Genomic DNA, 17,694 nt, shown 5'->3' on the forward strand with positions numbered 1-17,694 from the left:
TGTTTTAAGTTATTAATTATTTTTGTATATTTGTTGTGCTGCAATGTTTAAAAGAAGCTCCATCCATTTCTCAATAATCATAGTTTATTAAAGCCTCTTAAAACTAATTGTCAGGCTGGGCTTCTAAAAAAAAAAGAAAAAGAAAAAGCTAACTAAATTAATGTTTGTGTTTTTTTCATAATTTATATTATTTAAGGACTTGGACATATGGCAGTTAACTTTAGGAGCTCAAAGCACGTGTTTAAAGTCTGGTAAATGCTCCTCAATATTGATAGTCCAAATAAAGAAATATAAAATAAGCAAATGGACCTGTACAGACACGCACTCTGTCAAGTGCTTACTTTGCTTCAAATTAAGCTCTGCCTGCAGGACTCATGAGTATTAACACTAAATACAATACAGTGGAGTTCCGTGGGAGTACTTTATTAAGTACATGGTATGTTGTATGGGAGCTTTAAGAACACTTTTTTTTTTAACTTCAATAGTATTTTTATTAATTTTTCAGAAATTATGGGGTACAGAAAGTAGAGAGGGATGGGGGGTAAGGAAAGGACACAAAAATAAAAAGGAGAAGGATTGAAGGGGTACATAGTGGGGAGGAACACCTTAAACAATTCTGCTGTTAAACCACATTGAACAAATGAGGGGGGGAACCCAATAGGTTCTCTTCCAATTCGTGAAAGTTACACTAGTCGAATGGTCACCAGGGGACTACTAATAGGAACATTGGGGAACTTCGCTAAGTGTGGGAGATGCAGGTAGTAAATCAGAGTCTAATCGTTTTGGACGCGCTCCCTCTCCGTCCGTAACATACACATGCCAGCTGAACCACTTCATTATCGGGGACGAGGTGGCAGTGGAGTAGGGCATCCCCGCTGTCTCCATTTTAAGAACACTTTTGACCACTCTCCCAAAAGTGAAAAAAAGTACAAAATGTGTCTACATTTGCAATAGGCAGTTTCCAATGCCACTGTGTTGGAGCTTGAGAGTAGGGGAATCCTGGGTGTAAAGCACAGGCCCGGCGCTCCCATTAGGCAAGGTTAGGCACTTGCCTAGGGCGCCGGGCTCTGGAGGGCGCCACAGATTTCTAAAAGACTTTAAAACTGTGCGGCGACCGCTGACCATACCATGGCCGCCGCACAGCATTCAGATGCACGGGGAGGGGGGAAGAGGCTATTTTGTCACCACCGCCGCCTCTCTGCTCCGTCTCCTCCCCTCCACTTACTAGTGTCAGTGAGTGGAGGGGAGGAGACGGAGCAGAGAGGCGGCGGTGGTGAGACAAGGTAAGGAGAGGAGCGATTTTTGCCGGGGGGGGGGGTTGAGGGGGGCGCCGTTTTTTTAAAAATGCCTAGGGCGCCGTGGACCCTAGCACCGGCCCTGGTAAAGCATACTACGATTGTGCCGCTATCAATGATTTTCCTCTAACACCCTCCCTCAGCAAAGACTCTTTGCCCCTCTGTGCATTGCAGCATCCATTTACCAGGTTGTGGAAAGGTCATGCAGGCCCATGTTTAGGGTTCAGTGTAGTAAATATCATCCCAATGGAATGGGTCAGGGTTGATGTCTATGAAGCAATTTATGATTTTTAGATGCTGAAAGAAATTAGCACCACAAAACTGGACATAGCAAAATGATTAATGATGGTCAAAAGGCTATAGATTTAACAGGTTTTTTTTTTACCCAAATTAATTGTTTTTCCTTTCTGACCAACCCCTCATGGTAGCTTTTTTTAAATTTATTACTGAAACCTGTCTAGTCAGCAATTCTAGGACTGTTCTTAGATTTGTGAACTAGCTTTGCAAGATCAGGCTTAGCATAATTGGCTGTCTCACTTTTAGTAAGCCCTTGTAAATAAGGATTCTTCCCATTTTGGTCAATCGTAATTGCTAGCATAAAGAACAGGGCTGTTAGTGTTAATAATACACTGGAGAGTCTTTGGTAAAGAGCCACTGCCCTGTTTACATGTCTCATTCTGAGGAGATCTAAGGATATAACACCTATAAGAGTCTGCCGACCCTTACCACTGATGCAAGAGTGAGAACCGGGGAAAACCATCAGTCTGAAGTTATTCTAAACCCATCCAAGCTAGAGTAAAACACTTTGAGTTTCCTTGTATGTATATGATAAGCCTTGCTATTGCCTCCATGCTTGAATACCTCCATTGGACCTAAGTCACTCTCCCCTCTTTTCTTCCAAATTGTTCTTTTGTATCTGATGTTCAGAAAAGTGGTGGTACGGGCTGAAAATTATCCATTTGTTCCCAAAAATATGCATTTAGTTATTCAATTTAAAACATGTATATACATGTTCTCTATGATAATTTACAACTGTATCATGCACTACTCTGAGTCCAGAATAATTTTGAGTCAGCCATACAACCATATTTTGAGATCATATGTGAATTTTATTCAAGTTTGTAAGTCTTTCTTAGAAACACCAATGGCTCATTTGGATCATAGAGTTGAATAGCCCTATACACGTGGTGTGGTTTGACCATAGTAAGACTGCAGTGACCACATGTACAGTACACTAAAAATGGAACAAGGGTCTAGGTTGTTCATCATAATGACAGCAACTCGTTCACTCTTAGCACAATACCTGCCTCACTGAGAACATAGCATGTGCTCCTGGCATGATGGATATTACCTCCTGCTATTATGTGAACAGGGGATCAATGATCTGAAGGAATGCACCTTTTACAGTGTGCTGCACTTACGCTTCAGCTGTGTAATGTTAAGGAGCCTCAGTTGTAGCACGAATTACTTGCTGATTGTGCAATGTTTTTTTTTAGCTTGACAAGTGTAAACGTTATATTTTGTAAAGATTGGTCACCACATTGTAGGTATCTAAGGAACAAGTTATAGAAGTGATTTGTTGAGTGTAACTTTGCATGATTTATGCTGTTGTTCAATAGATAGAAAACATTGTAACTAACCTCTCCTCACGCACCCGATTACTCTTTTACTCCTCATGTGTCCTTGACGTAAGATTATTATTCTACAGTACACAAGTGATATCAAGTTTAAAACTATGTAACTCCTGTAATTAACATCCATATAAACAAAGAGTTCAAATGTCATAACTTTTAATCAGAGTTCTAATTTCTTCAGTTCAGTGCTGTTATGTTCGCTTCATCGTTATCAATAAACATTGTCCAATGCGTTTATCGTGGTTCCAACGCACAAAGAGATTTAATTGCAAAATGTAGCAGTATTTACAGCAGGCCATTATGATGCATAAAAGATATTATAATAAACAGGAAAGTATAAAAACCGAATTCATTACATTTTCGCTAGCACTTCACCTGGGCCCAGGTCCATGTAGTTTGCAGTCAGGAAGGTAGAGAACAATGGCCCAGGGAAGCTTGCTTATATGCAGTTTTCAGTTAACAAAAAAACCCACTGATGATGTCACTATGTACACAGATAACACTCAGAGAGGTCTTCATTGGTCCAGAGTTAACGATGTTCCAGTTGTCTGCTAGTCATAGGTCAGTTCATTTGATCTTCTCAAGGGTGGGAGGCAACTTCCCCCCAACTGTTGTCTACATGTCTTCCTGCCGAATAACCAGTTCAAACTAACCTACAAACAAAGTACTTTTGAGTATTAATCTCATATTGCTTATAACTTGCGACTGCTAGATGTGATCGCTACTCTGCCGAAACCGGGTTAATGTTGGTGAAATAAGCTTTAGTATGAGAGCAAACTCTTTACCTTTTAGAATCTCTACTACATTTTACTAATACATTGATGTGGATTGGAACCTTAATGTGTATTATTTACAAGTGTAAGTGTGAATGTAAATGTGTGTGTTATCAATCTGTGCGATTGCGTTATTACCCATGGCGTACTAATCGCAATTGCACTGTAAAATAATATCAATTTAGTTTACTTCATCCAATTATTTGACTTCCACAGAGCTCATTAGGAAAACATATGTATAAGTAATCATTTATCTCTCCTACTGTAAATGACTATAGATATTAGAAATCACTGTGGCATTTTGAACCAATTTCATAAAGGTCACAGTAATTTTTGACATTAAATATATCTACAATTTACAATAATGAATCATCCTATATATCTTTTCCACTATGCACTTCATTCTTATTTCTTATTGGATCCCTATGAATGTGATGCAAAGAAAGTGTGCTTTGTGGCTCATTCACAATTTCCATGGTGTGTTGAGGGCACAATGAAGCTGGGACTATTGATTATAATGGTTACCACACTGGTTCTCAACTCAACGTGTTTAACAGTCCAACAAGCCAAGAGTGATGCATGCAGTGCTTGCACGGGTTGGATTTTAACACACACTCTGGATACTGCTTGCTAGAATTAACACGTGAATGAGCTAGTATTTGTCTAGCTGACTGTCTGCTAAAAATAGAAAGGAAATGCCATTGAAGGAGGCTACATGGATGTCTGCTGAATTGGTTTTCTTTGCAGTGAATGCCTGTGGCATTCAGCAGGAGCTGCCAGCAAAGGATACTAAACTAAATAGCTTACTTACAAGTAACCATTTGTGAGACAAGTGGCTTCCGTGATTTTATACATAGTTGTGTTGCTAAGAGATTGTCATTCTGTCAAAAATTGATTGTTAAATAACCTTCAACATTAAAACAAAATAACTAATGACCATATATGGAATTATTTTGCATGTTATGTCATTTAACAGCAATGTATACCGGTCCTAAAACAAGACAAGGGGTGATTTATTGTGGATAAATTAAACTGCAGCTTTAGAGCTCCTTGTCTGTCTAACAGTCTATTAAGGTGGGTCAGAAGAAGGTTGTCACCGCTTACATTCCCTGCTATTTAATAACCACAATATGTAATTAGGACTGGCAGTGCAACACTGTCTAATCATTCTAAAAAAAAGTCAAGGGAGTATATTTACTAAACTGCGGGTTTAAAAAAGTGGAGATGTTGCCTATAGCAACCAATCAGTTTCAAGTTATCATTTATTTAGTACATTCTACAAAATGACAGCTAGAATCTGATTGGTTGCTTTTTTAAACCCGCAGTTCAGTAAATATACCCCCCAGGTCTCATTTATATCCAGACTTTACCCTCATAGTTTGCACTTGTTATTTATTTTTGATGTGATTAATAGCCATCTAAACATTTGCTAAACATTAAAAATGGAAGCATTCAACTCTGTTCTAGAAATACTAAATTTGAACCACTGGCACTAGTGTGATGGCGCTAAGCAATAGTTTTAAACCTCTTTTGATTTGCATCATTACAATTTGTCATCACTGGTTTTCCTGCCAGGAGATATACAGTGATGTACTGATGTCCTGCTCAGCCATTTGTTACCACGCGTCTGTAATACATTCAGCCTGAGCTCAGGCTAATGGCACCATAGACACATACAAAGCACTGTGATTAGCCAGCCTTATGGTGGGGCCGAATGTCTTCATTGCTTTTTTTTAATCCTTAAGGCCCAAAATATGTCAACTCATACTTGGTCACGAAGAAAACCCTTCTATTAAAGCTCTATATATACACAGGGCATCTAGTTGTATGTCTCACAATTATACATTTGTTTTTTTTGAATGACTAATTTCAACCTGCTGACCAGGTGCTGCCATAACGATCTTGGGAGAAGGGTACTACTCTCAAGAGCACTTCTTTAAAACAACTCTAAGGATGCCCATACACAGTGGTGCCAGTACCAGGCCATGTGGGGGCCTGGTTATACTGGTCCATGTTTTCTGGAGGCCCCTATTCTGAGCATGTGCAGGTTCATTACATATGTTTTGGCCCTGCAAATTCTCAGATGTACAGAACAGAGGATTTCAGAGTGTTTAGACACATATCACCGGGTACTAATCCAAAATTTTGCTATGGGGCTGATCACGCGTTACACCCCTGACCTAACACATTAAAATCCAATCTTCAGATATGATTGTTATGCATTAAATTTTAAAGAAAGTAAAACTTGTGTGGGTGACAATAGATTAAATACAATCAGATGTAGATGTCCGAATTGATCAGTAATGATGGACATTGTAATCTAAAGTTCTTTGAAAGTGTGTATTCTAATCATGTGAGAAAGTCTAACCTGTATTAAACTGTGATGCAATAGTTCAGTCTTAATATGATTTTCTTAAAATACGACCCTAAATTGTGTGCTGTAAATTAAAGTGTATCTTACTTCAAAGACCACACAAACAGTCATTGTCACTGAATCAAGTACTGAAGGTTGGCAGTCACTGAAGCCTGTGAGTGATCTGACAACACAGTGTACAAGAAGGTAGGTGATCAGCACAGTACAACTTACCGCCAGTCTTACACACAGGAGCTCTCTGCAATGAGAGGGGGCAATATGTTATTCCTCCTCACTCAATAATGCAGCTTGGCGCTGCTAGTTTAATGTATACAATCTTCCAAATTAGTCTCCTGCTGTCTTCTAAATTGTACCTGCTCGTTCGACTCCTCCTGGAACAACATAGGAACAAGTCAAGTTTTTCAGCCTTCATTTCGGACGCTGCCAGCTGGCAAGTTGTGGACTGGAAGTCGCCAGCTGTCACATCCATCACAGAAGTTAAAAAGAAAATATTGTATGGAATACATGACAAATATTGTAAACACTTCACCACAAAGACTTGGGAGCCGTGGGCTGCGCACAACAACATACAGCATACTAATCAGCATCCTTAATTGATAATACTGCTTCAATATTTCATACTTTCCCCTGGGACATGACCTTCCTCTTCCTCTTGCTTTTCCTCTTCCCTTGTTATCCCCGCCATTATGTAAAGATCCTAGTTGAAAATTCTTTCAAGGCTTGATGGTTATGGACATTCTCCTCGCTTGTTTTCTGCATTGATATGTCACTGACTATTCTTTTTTAAGAGTTGCATTTAATTGATTGTTCAACCTTGTATTAAATAAAACATTAAAAAAGCTGGTGTGCAGTGTCGGTCAGTGACTGTACAGGCTTTTCAGAAATATAACACTCACCAATGAAGAGTTCATACATTATTTCCTGAAAATAGCTAATCTATTATAAGAAATGACAAGATGGTGCAGGTGGCTTTCATTAGTTCCTTTTTGAAGCTCTGTTAATCACAGGGGGAACAGAGCATTAGTGTAAAAGGCTTCTGTTTATTTTTTATTATGTTCGGTAACAAGTGTAGTACCTGCAAAATATTGCAACTTGGACTGGCAACATAAGTCATTTTGACCTATAATTGGTCAAATGTCTCTTAATAAATATATAACACATGGTCCCATATGGGACTGTCTACACATATTGCCTACAAACTGGCGCATATCCCGTCATCTAATCTTACAAGATTTCTACCAGCAATAATGTGTAACTGAGTATGGGTCACAATCAGTTTTGTAACTTATACTTTCACATGCTTACAAATACAGAAAAACTGTTCAATACACTCTTTCTGGGTGCTAAAAAGTGCTGCCTTGGCACAAAATAATCTATAAACAACGTAAATAAGACATACAGTAAGAATTATGCAACATCTCTTATCTACTGCCTTTTGTCTTGCTATAACTCATGTAGACTTTTCTTAGTTAGATTCCAAGTGCTTGCATATATATGATAATGTTATCACTGTGGTGGAAGTGAGGCGTTAAAGGGATACACACCCTTCGTATCTAATGGAAAAGGTCTTTGTGTTACTTTTTTTATTTATTCTTTTAAATTTCTATACATTTTTGTTCTCATGTTCACATTTTAATGACCCAAGGTCACAATTTCCATACACTGCTCTCTGTTGTAAATTATTCATGCTATTCACATTATTCTCATGCATGTCTTGTATTTGTTAAAGTAGCAGCCAGTATCAAAATGAAGCTTGCTTCATTTATGGTTTTATTTTCATTCTCTTGAAGATACAGAAAATAACCATTGTAATAAAAGGGCCCCTGATTGATTCTCAAGTGTGGACCTTAATCTTTATTTATTATCAGTTTTTCTCAAACTTTTCTGTCATTCCACTATATTCATACTTTACCTGGCAAATTGCATCAGAAAGCTATGAATTATGCAGACCTAGACTTTGTTTAGGGGAGTGGGGGTGATTTTGTATAGCCATGCCCCTCCTTCACTCTGATTAGTTGGCCCTCGCTGGCGCCGCCCACCCTTCCTGATGATCGGACCTCTCGGCCGCAATTTAATGGTATGAAGGTGAATGTATGATGGAAGAAGGTTGCTGCTAGGGGCGCGATTGCCCCGATCACTCCCCCCCTGGATCCGCCAGTGAAATTAAAGTGACCCCAAGTAAAAATGCCACAATACTCCACTTTTTAACTATCTAGTCCCAAACCAACTCTCCCTCCTCAAAACCTATATACATAAACCCCCCTACACAAAGCAATGTATGACTGCATACTGTTCAAGAGATAACATTTGACATGCCCCCAATAAAACTTGACCACACCTCAATGATTCCAACTCTTGCCATTTTACCACTCCCCTAATCTATAGGCCACCCCAATTTTAGCAATCAGAAAAAGGTATTGTTCTTGGGTAATAAAGTCTACTGGCCACTATATAATCAAATTTAAAAATAAAATACATTATAAAAAATATACATTCTATATACAGGATTAAGAAATATTAATATAATAATATAAGATTTTTTTTGGAGAAGACTTACTGCACAGACAACACACTTGCAGTGTGCTCTCCCTGTGGTTCCAAACAGACTCTCCGCAGTCTGAGGATATCAAGCTTGTGTAAGCCCAAGGAACACTTGGGAGTAAAGGATACACCTTAAAGCTCTGTTTTATAGGGTACTGGGTCATCGACTCTCACTCAGTGGGTTTGTAATGTTTAATTAGAACCAGACATGTTTTAGGTTGCATTATGTTATAGAACTGAACATGATTACTTGCACCAATTTTTTTCCTGAGATGAGCCAAATCTCCAGTAGTTTTCTCTGGAGAATAGGGATCACATGACTTTGTGTAATTCAAGAAAGATTTGTCTGGCCTTACCTATTTACTGGCACGTGCTGTCGTCTACATACACTTGTAAAGACATTGCCGTTTTAAATCTGCCCTGCAAAGTCGTCAGATATCGGCGAGTTGCAGAATATGCAGATTGATACATTTACCCCATGGGTGGTGTTCCCTGTGTAACTGAGGAGATACAGAAATTCTATTTTACAGGTAGGAGTAATATTTCCCAGGCAGTGTTGGTTTTTATTCTATAACCACTGAATAAAATGTATGGACATAGGTTTTCTACGTAGAAAACCTGTCTTGAAAGAAAATTTTTCTTTCAAATGCATTTATTATACCAGTGTTTAAATTTCCAAGAAAAAAGGATAATGCTTGCCTTGATAGCACACAAGGTGAATGTCTATGTATGCAATGAAATGAAAACTGTTGGTCCAGCCAATAGGAAGGGCTAAAGATATCTCCACCCTGTCTGGTTTGATCCAGAATAGGCTGCCCACCTTGTGGCAGCGCTGGAGTGACAGCAAGCAAGCCTTGCTGATGGGGTATAAGGAAGAATATTAGTTTCTTAAATGCATGTTTTAAAATGAGGTACTTTTTGCTGTGCACAATGCAAGCACAGGGGAAATTTATCTTACTTTTCATGGTCTGCTCAGTACACATGTGGATAAAGTTTGATTAAGCAACGCCCATTGTATTTTTTGCATCACTATTTTAGGAACTATTATTGCTAAGTGTATAAGAAAATGCATTACCACTTGAAAGATTAGGGTCAAACACTGATATATTTTGTCCTCCACTGCCAGATATGTAAGCCAACCAATGTGTTTATTCCTACTGCTCAATTAGAGATATCCTATTAGCAGAGGCAATTTGTAGATGATAGATGGTTTATATATACTTTGTAGTTTATGCAACCAAAATCTTTCATTATTATCTTGAATGGATTGTCTACCTTTGCATGACTTTAATTTCTTGGCCTCTACATATTCTCCTAAAAGGAAGCTAAAATGAAAAAGTACTGTATAGTAAGTTACAGAACGATATGCACAAACCAATAGATTCTAAATATCAGAAGGTAAAAAGATATATTATATGGTGGTTAAAATAAGGTCTTTTTTTCTGTTGGGGGTGTCTTCTAGCAAACAGGAGTGGTTTATCATTGGCTGGTGGTAAAGTCCTACCTGTAACAATTTTTGAACCCTTTAAGGGGTGTGGCATATTTGTGGAGTGGGTGTATTTTTGTAAATATGGCCAACATTGTCCTGCTTTTGCTCTTTAAAATGAGTATGATTAAGTCATTAAATTAAATTTCATATTGCTATAAAAAGTCCTAGTAAGTAATCAATTATGTGATATCTGAGACAGTAAAAGGTTAGGAGTGGTGAAAAAAAAATAAATTTCAGAAGGGAAAAAAAAGCAAAGTCTGTGTTACAATTAGGAACGTCATGTACCAAACAGGTTCACAGGAACCCAATGGCAATACTTTGCCTCTGCTGCTACTAGGTAAAGGCCTACTATACCTAGTGCTGAAAGGGAAGTTTTTATCTGCACAGCACTTTTTATACATTTTTCTTTCATCAAGGACAAATAGGGTATGTGACAAAAAAAAGAACTAAAATCATTAAAACAATCACATCATATGATATTCAAGCCAGAAGGTAACATAACAGTATTTATATCACATCTACACACGGGACACTTTCTGTCACTTGCCGGATCTCTGGATCTAGATCCAGGCCACCTACCTCTCTACCGGCGCCCGTGCAGCGTCATGGCCATCCACCATCTTGAGAATACTTCTGCGCATGTGCAGACCGGAGGGAACTTTATAACCTTTCCTCACTTAGTATTGGTTACCCGTTAGCCTTCCCCTATTTAAGGCAGCTATGACCTCTTCCTAATTGTCTATTCTTGATCCTCACTTCGGTGTGGTAGCCGTGATCTACTCTCCTGTGGTTCCTGTTCCTCTCAGCGTTTCAGCATCTCCAGACTTTCTCACCTGCTGGCCGGATACTTCACTGCCACGTCCGTGGTAAACCTGCCTCTTGCTGATCACCGCAGTACCTGCTTTCTCTCACCTGCTGGCTGGATATATCATCGCCACCTCTGTGGTAAATCCCAGCCATCCGCTGAGTATAACTAATCTTATTATCTCATCTACTGGCCGGATAATCGTCACCACTGTTGTAAATACCAGCCATTGACTGAACTTGTCTACATCTCCTTTTGGCCGGATACTCATTGCCACCTCTGTGGTAAATCCCAGTGATCTGATCTTTTCATCGTAGCCTATAATAAACTATCTCTCCTATTGGCCAGATCCGATCTCTACGTCGGTGATGTCAACTACTTGCCTGCCATCTGCACCTCTCCCTTGCTCTTAAGTTTTATCCACATCTCCTGAGCGCCACATCACGTGCCATTGTCCTTATTGTCTAATCCTCTTATACCTCAGCTGTATTTTGTTGCTCTGCCGCACTCTCTTGAGGACCGCGACCTGCGCAGTGGTGCCGCTAAAACCCAAACCCTCTTGCGGGGGTCCGTGGAGAAGACCAGCCGCTGCGTTAGACTCCTCGCCTTGAGTGGTTAAGTGGTTAGTAGGTCAATTGGCTGCTATCTAAAATTGACCCAAGTCTCTCTCTCTCTCTTTTTGTGTGTGTATATGCTAGGGAATTTAGACTGTAAGCTCCAATGGGGCAGGAACGGATGTGAATGAGTTTTCTGTACAGCGCTGCAGAATCAGTGGCGCTATATAAATAAATGGTGATGATGATGAGTATAGTGACAACTACTGGCAGAATTCTGGGTCGAGAACCTTAGTGACCGTGACACTTTCATATGGTGTTATGGGATCCATTTAAGACTTTAAAGTTCTTCTAAATATTGCTGCATCACAGTGCTTAGATCTTTCTTCTCTATTTACCTGTGTTTTGTAATACAAATTATACAAATAATTGATATTATGTTGCATTTTACTAAGACTAAGTGGCCTATTTAACAATCATTTTTTTTTTCTGAAAAAACATCTGTTTTCGGGGGATAGCTGCATTTTTAAGTGTAGTTAACATTTATTAATAGCATTTTTTTTATCAAAATCCATAGCAGTGCCCCAAAAATGTCTATGAGGGACTGCTATGTCACAAGTAATGAAAAGGCATTTACACCTACGGTAATGAACGGCAGCTCAGGCAGGCGTACATTACCGTAGGTGGAATTTTTCTGTTCTGCTCTATGGAGAGAGCCCTGCGGTACAGGGATCTTCGGATCCCTCATCGCATCTTACTGCTCTCCCCTTTGGTCACTATCGCAAAGGTGGTCACCTTGCAATAGTGACCATAGAAAAGATAGGAGAGGGGTCTTCACAGGAACAGCAGTCTTTCATGACTGCTGTTCCTGTTGATGTTTTTTAATGAATACACACTTTCAATCCTTATCTTTACAATAAGGATTGAAAGGGAACGTGTTAAAAATGTGATATTTCTTACAGTCATATAAAGGAGAGTTCTAATTTGTCCCATAAACCTGCATTATCGTCTTCACATATCCAAAGTTGAAACATCCACCAAAACGTAATGGTCACATAAATGCTTAAAACCTTTAATGTAATACATTATGTCTACGAACATATTGCGGTGCTATTTCACAGCTAATGCATTCTAGAGGAGATAAATGAAAATCAATATAAGTTGAAAAACTATAGTATCCTATATACACTCAGTGTCCACTTTATTTGGTACACCTTTCTAGTACTGGGTAAGAACCAGTTAGCCCCCAGGAGAGCCTGAATTCTCTGTGGCATTGATCCAACAAGGTGCTGGAAAACATACCGTAGAGATTTAGGTCCATGTATACATGATAATATCAGGCAGTTGCTGCAGGTTTGTTGGCTGCACATTCATGCTAAGTCTTCCGGAACATCCACTAAAGCCCAAAGGTGTTCTTTTGCATTAAGATCTGGTGACTGTGAGGGCAATTGAAGTACATTGTACTCATTGTTATGTTAGCGGAACCAGTCTGAGATGACGTATGCTCATCATCCTGCTGGAAGTAGTCGTTAAGAGGATGGGTAGACTGTGACCATAAAGGGATGCACATGGTCAGCAACAATACTTAGGTAGGCTTTGAGATTTAATAAATGCTCAAATGGCATTAAGAGGCCTAATGTGAGCCAAGAAAACATTTTCCACACCATTACAATACTACCACCAACCTGCAAAACGAATAATGAATGATAAAATAGAGGGCAGAGATTCCCTTAAAACTTTTGTCAGTTTGTAAAAAAAAACACATGCATTGTTTCCTTGTTAACCCCAATTGTTCACTACAGGATGTAGGGAAGAATCACTGTTTATTGTTTTACTTTGTTTATATTTACAAACTTAGAATGAAACTTCCTTAACCAAGGGAGTTCCTGTCAGAAAGTCACTTTCAGCTGTCTTTCAGCACTTTACATAATAGCTGCAAACCATATTCCAGAAATGGAGGATTATTCTTGAAGCTTGGTAGTTCAATTTACAGAGAAATATATTACCTGCTTGTTACAATGTATATTCATGACATTTATTATGTGAGCTTTTGAATAATATTTATTTGCCCCCAACAAGATTCTATAGTGGAAAGGGTTCCTTATCTACATAAATAGAATGCAGAAAAATAAAAGAGAGGGGGTGACTAAAATGACTATATAGTGCTTTCTAACAGAAAAGTTATCAGATGACATCAGGATACAACACACTATAGGTGGAAGCAGGGAAACACAACAGTGATTACTGTGCTGCGTCCCCGTCACTAGGTGCTGTCTGTCTAAAGTGCGTGGGGGGGGGGGAGGAGTTAGAGTGGGGGATTCATATGTGAGAAAGAGTCCAAGGGGTAAATGTATCAAGCTTAGAGTTTACCTGCGGGTTTGAAAAGTGGAGATGTTGCCTATAGCAACCAATCAGATTCTAGCTATCATTTTGTAGAATGTACTAAATAAAGGATAGCTAGAATCTGATTGGTTTTTCAAACCCGCCGGGAAAACTCTCAGCTTGATACATTTACACCCAGGTTTGTGTTGGTATAATAATTGTTAAGAGGGAGGGGAGGGGTCATATTTGACAAGTGGGGAGTAGGTAGGTGGGCATGTATAACATATTTATAGCAGGCAGAGGATCAAATGTAATTAAACTATTTGTGTTCTTTAGTGAAATTACACTGGGTGCCATCACATCTGATCATGAATTGGGCCCAGCCCTCCAGATTTGATCATCTCCTATTTAAAAAGAAATTTCAGCATGTTTGGTACATATTCATAATCAGTATATGTAAACAATGTTATCTTTTATTTATAAAGCGCAGACATACTACGCAGCACTGCACACTGAGGGATCACGACATAAACAAAATACATAAAATGACAATAAATTATATTTATTTTAGAATTTCACCCTTCCTGGAAGAGTTGCAATTAATTCAAAATGTAGAAATACAGTATAAATCACGCTTAATCTGCATATAGAGCTATGTAAAACACAAAAACTTACTTTTGCATATACATATTAGAAATAAATAATATGAGGGCCATGACAATCTTAAAAGTATTATGTCAGGTTCACAAGTAGTAGTAGGTTTAATTGTTCATGATTTCTAGCAACTTCGGAATGTCAGTGCCCTGTTGTGCAAAAAAAAAATTAAATAAAATAATTTGGTATAACATGCAGGGGCGGGCTGGCTGGCTGGCAAATGATAGCCCAGGCTAGACTCTGCTCAGCAGCCTATTAGGAACATTTAAAAGGGAAAAAAATGCAGGTAGCACAGTGACCCAGTGCAAGGTCACTATGGGACTGACCCAGGGGGACAGATGCCCCCCAGCCCCCGTTAGCAAGTGGTGGGGAGTGTCCATTACCGCTTGCTAACCCGTCTAAAGCATGGTCTACAATAAAATACACACACATATAAATGAACGCAGCTAGACAGCATAAATAAGGGACACGAGTGATAACTTACACGTCCAGGCATATGGACTGCAAAAGTAGCTCTAGCGGAAGAGAACGTAACTCTGAAGATCAGCTTATACTTTGCTCGCAAACCACTGTGATTCCTATAACCAATATGTAATATTAAGATAGCTGTGAACCCATTGCTGTGCACAGACTATACCACCGTCCTACTATATCAATATACAGCCAGAAGAAGAGGAGGAGATCTGAGGGCGGGTAATCAGGGCTGTAGTTGCCGGCAGCAGCCAACAGGTTGCAGCGTTCCCCGCTTGGTCGCCCAGCCTCCCCGCACGCAGAGCCCCCTACGCCGGCAGCCCTCTCTCTCCTCCCTGCATGTCCGGGATAGGCGGCTCCCAACCCCGTGGGCGCTTCTGCTGTGTGCAACGCGCACAGGGGCCGCTGTGAGATACACGCCGAGGGGGCATCCAGCTAGAGGAACTCAAGAGCCATGCACGGAGCCTGAGGGCCGAGAGGTGTAAGTATCAGCACTCCGAGCTGGCAGGCGGAGGGGAGGGGGAGTTAGGTAAGAGGATGGGAGGGACGGACAGAGGAGGAGGAAAGGGAGAAACTGGAGGTTGCTGGAGAGGGAACAACTGTCGAGGAAGGAGAGTGGACATTCGCTAGAGAAAGGAAAGCAGCGAAGAGACCGGGGCTTTGGGGTGGGAGACAGGGGGTCTGCGGGTGACAGGAGGGGACTGACATGGTACCTGGCCGCCTGGGCACTTCCTTCCCCGGCAGCAGCTCCTCTTCACACGCCAACTTGTTTATTTATGCAATGTGCTGTTCGCAATGGAAGTTGGATCTTGGCAAGTGGCTGACGCTGAGTAAGAGCCAGTGACCAGACACATTGGGGACTCTACAGATGTAGGTAAGGGGCTGTCACACGGTGGCAGACAGCGGTGCCTTAGTGACACACACACATCCAAACAGGGCTCTGATGGCGGATTAGGGCTGAAGGGCAAATGCTTCATCCTGGCCCAGCTATCTAGTTTGTATCTGCGTATGTACCCGCCAGAAGTGCCTCAGAGCCTGGAGGGGAATGTATCCTCAACTGCCTGACGTTGCCAAATCATGATCACCATGTTCTTTCCCTTTTAATAATGATTAAGTCACAGCCTTCTCCTCCTGGAGCTGAGTTATGGACAGCTGCGCTTACAGAGAGGGATTTACAGCAACTTTCTCTGAGGGCCGGGTTGGGGAGGGGGTGGGTCTTTCATAATATCCCCAAAATGTTTTCTGTTATGCAAAGGGGTGGGGGAACAATTGCCTTCCTGTCTTTCGTCCTCCAAACTATACTACAAATAAGGGAATGCTCACAGCGGGAGACAATACATGGCTCTTCTGGGCAGAAGAGCTTGCAGCTTGTTTAACCTGCTCCCAACATCTTGGATATAACAAATTGCTCACGTGAATACATAGTTGAGCAGTATTGACACACACGTAGCACTTGGAGTGGATACTTTTCCAGCGTCACTATGAATCATATTTTTGTCTGCCCAATAACTTATTTTTCTAGGTTTATTTCCAGAAAGATAAATTGTTACCAAACGAAGGACTTCTAATTTCCATTCACGTAATGAATTCCCCTTTCTGCACTAACAGTCACGGAGCATTTAATGACAGAATTCATAAAGATCAGACTGATCGTGACGTGCACGGAGTGTGGGCTACTTTCCCCCCATATTGAAGGAGAAGCTGTTTATTTCCTTTCTTATGACAGCAGTGGTTGGTAGGCGGGTCTGTAACCACTTGCTTTACGTCATTTAATATACTCAATATTGCTTTATGTTTTATTAATAGATCTGCTCTTGCCCAGTTAACCCTTGCAGATATCCCTGTAGCAGAAGTGCTAGTAGATTGCCAGTAGTGAGGGCTTGTTTGTTATTTAGAATAGTGGGTGTGACGTGCTGATCAACAGGTCTCTGCACAGTCCCTTTTCTTTTTTTTTTTTTGTTCAACCCTCCACTCTTTAGCTAGTTAGAGGTGTTTGAAATTGTTACATGTGGGAGTGTAGAGAAAAAAAAAGCCCATTTTTTTTTTTCTATTTTTCTTCATTGAACATAATGGTTAAGGTTAGATTCAGAAGACAACAAGGTTTTCTATAATGGATTGTACAACACATTTAGGAAGAGGGAGGAATAATGTGATATGACGTTTGTGAAACCTGTACACATGTGATTCACTGTTAATAGTTTTGGATGAACAGTTAACACCTTCATTGCTAACAATCCTATCTGAAGAACTTGTGTGTAGACACCTGCCTGTTTTTTTATTGTAGTGTGTGATTTTTTTTAATAGAATGTGCTGTTGGCAAAAGAAAAACATCTTGTTGATGTAATTTCTTTTTCACTATCTTCACTTTCTAAGTTTTTTTTTTTTTTTCCTAATGCTTTTTTTTAAAAAAAAGACAGAATCGTGAAACATTGCTGTTTGAGTGAAAAACATGAATGACTATACATGCAACTACCATTGTAGTCTGTCTTGATTGCATGTCCATGTACCATATAGATCCATAAATGTTTTCTTAGCTCTTTTTATGTATTGGCCAGAATTTCAATTTATAGATACAACTTTAAGATGAATGCATTTTGTTTTATTTTATATAACATTTGGTTTCGAGTTGGTCATTTAATATGAACTGTATACAGTCATGTCATTAATAAACATGAGCAGATTCATGTATGTAGTTTCTTTTTTATTGTGAGCTGCAAGTCGTATAATTTTTCTTTAATATGTTATATAAATATTTGTCACAATTCACAAAAAAACAGAATGA

At 39.7% G+C, this 17,694-nt stretch overlaps 1 protein-coding gene and 1 long non-coding RNA gene across 4 annotated transcripts in view; one reads left to right on the forward strand and one right to left on the reverse strand.

Moving 5' to 3' along the window:
• Window positions 1–3,177: 3,177 nt before the first annotated feature.
• LOC142152740 (uncharacterized) lies at window positions 3,178–15,270 on the reverse strand. The gene is made up of 3 exons (XR_012691385.1): window positions 14,926–15,270; window positions 6,290–6,447; window positions 3,178–3,582 (listed from the first exon to the last, which is right to left on the reverse strand). It is a non-coding gene; the product is annotated as an uncharacterized LOC142152740 (long non-coding RNA).
• Window positions 15,271–15,283: 13 nt separating this feature from the next.
• Window positions 15,284–17,694, forward strand: part of NR3C1 (nuclear receptor subfamily 3 group C member 1) — a 143,388-nt gene continuing 140,977 nt past the window's right edge. The window contains exon 1 of one of the 3 annotated variants that reach the window (XM_075209685.1): window positions 15,284–15,393. Coding sequence is in view for 1 of the 3 variants with exons in the window: in XM_075209682.1 (XP_075065783.1) it covers window positions 15,781–15,782 (2 nt within the window). In the remaining 2 variants the exon portion in view is untranslated. Of the gene's footprint in view, window positions 15,394–15,658; window positions 15,787–17,694 lie in introns of those variants that run through there. The other 2 variants (XM_075209683.1, XM_075209682.1) reach the window with 2 other exon arrangements.

This window comes from Mixophyes fleayi, chromosome 4 (assembly GCF_038048845.1).
Source record: "Mixophyes fleayi isolate aMixFle1 chromosome 4, aMixFle1.hap1, whole genome shotgun sequence".
Lineage (NCBI taxonomy): Eukaryota > Metazoa > Chordata > Amphibia > Anura > Limnodynastidae > Mixophyes > Mixophyes fleayi.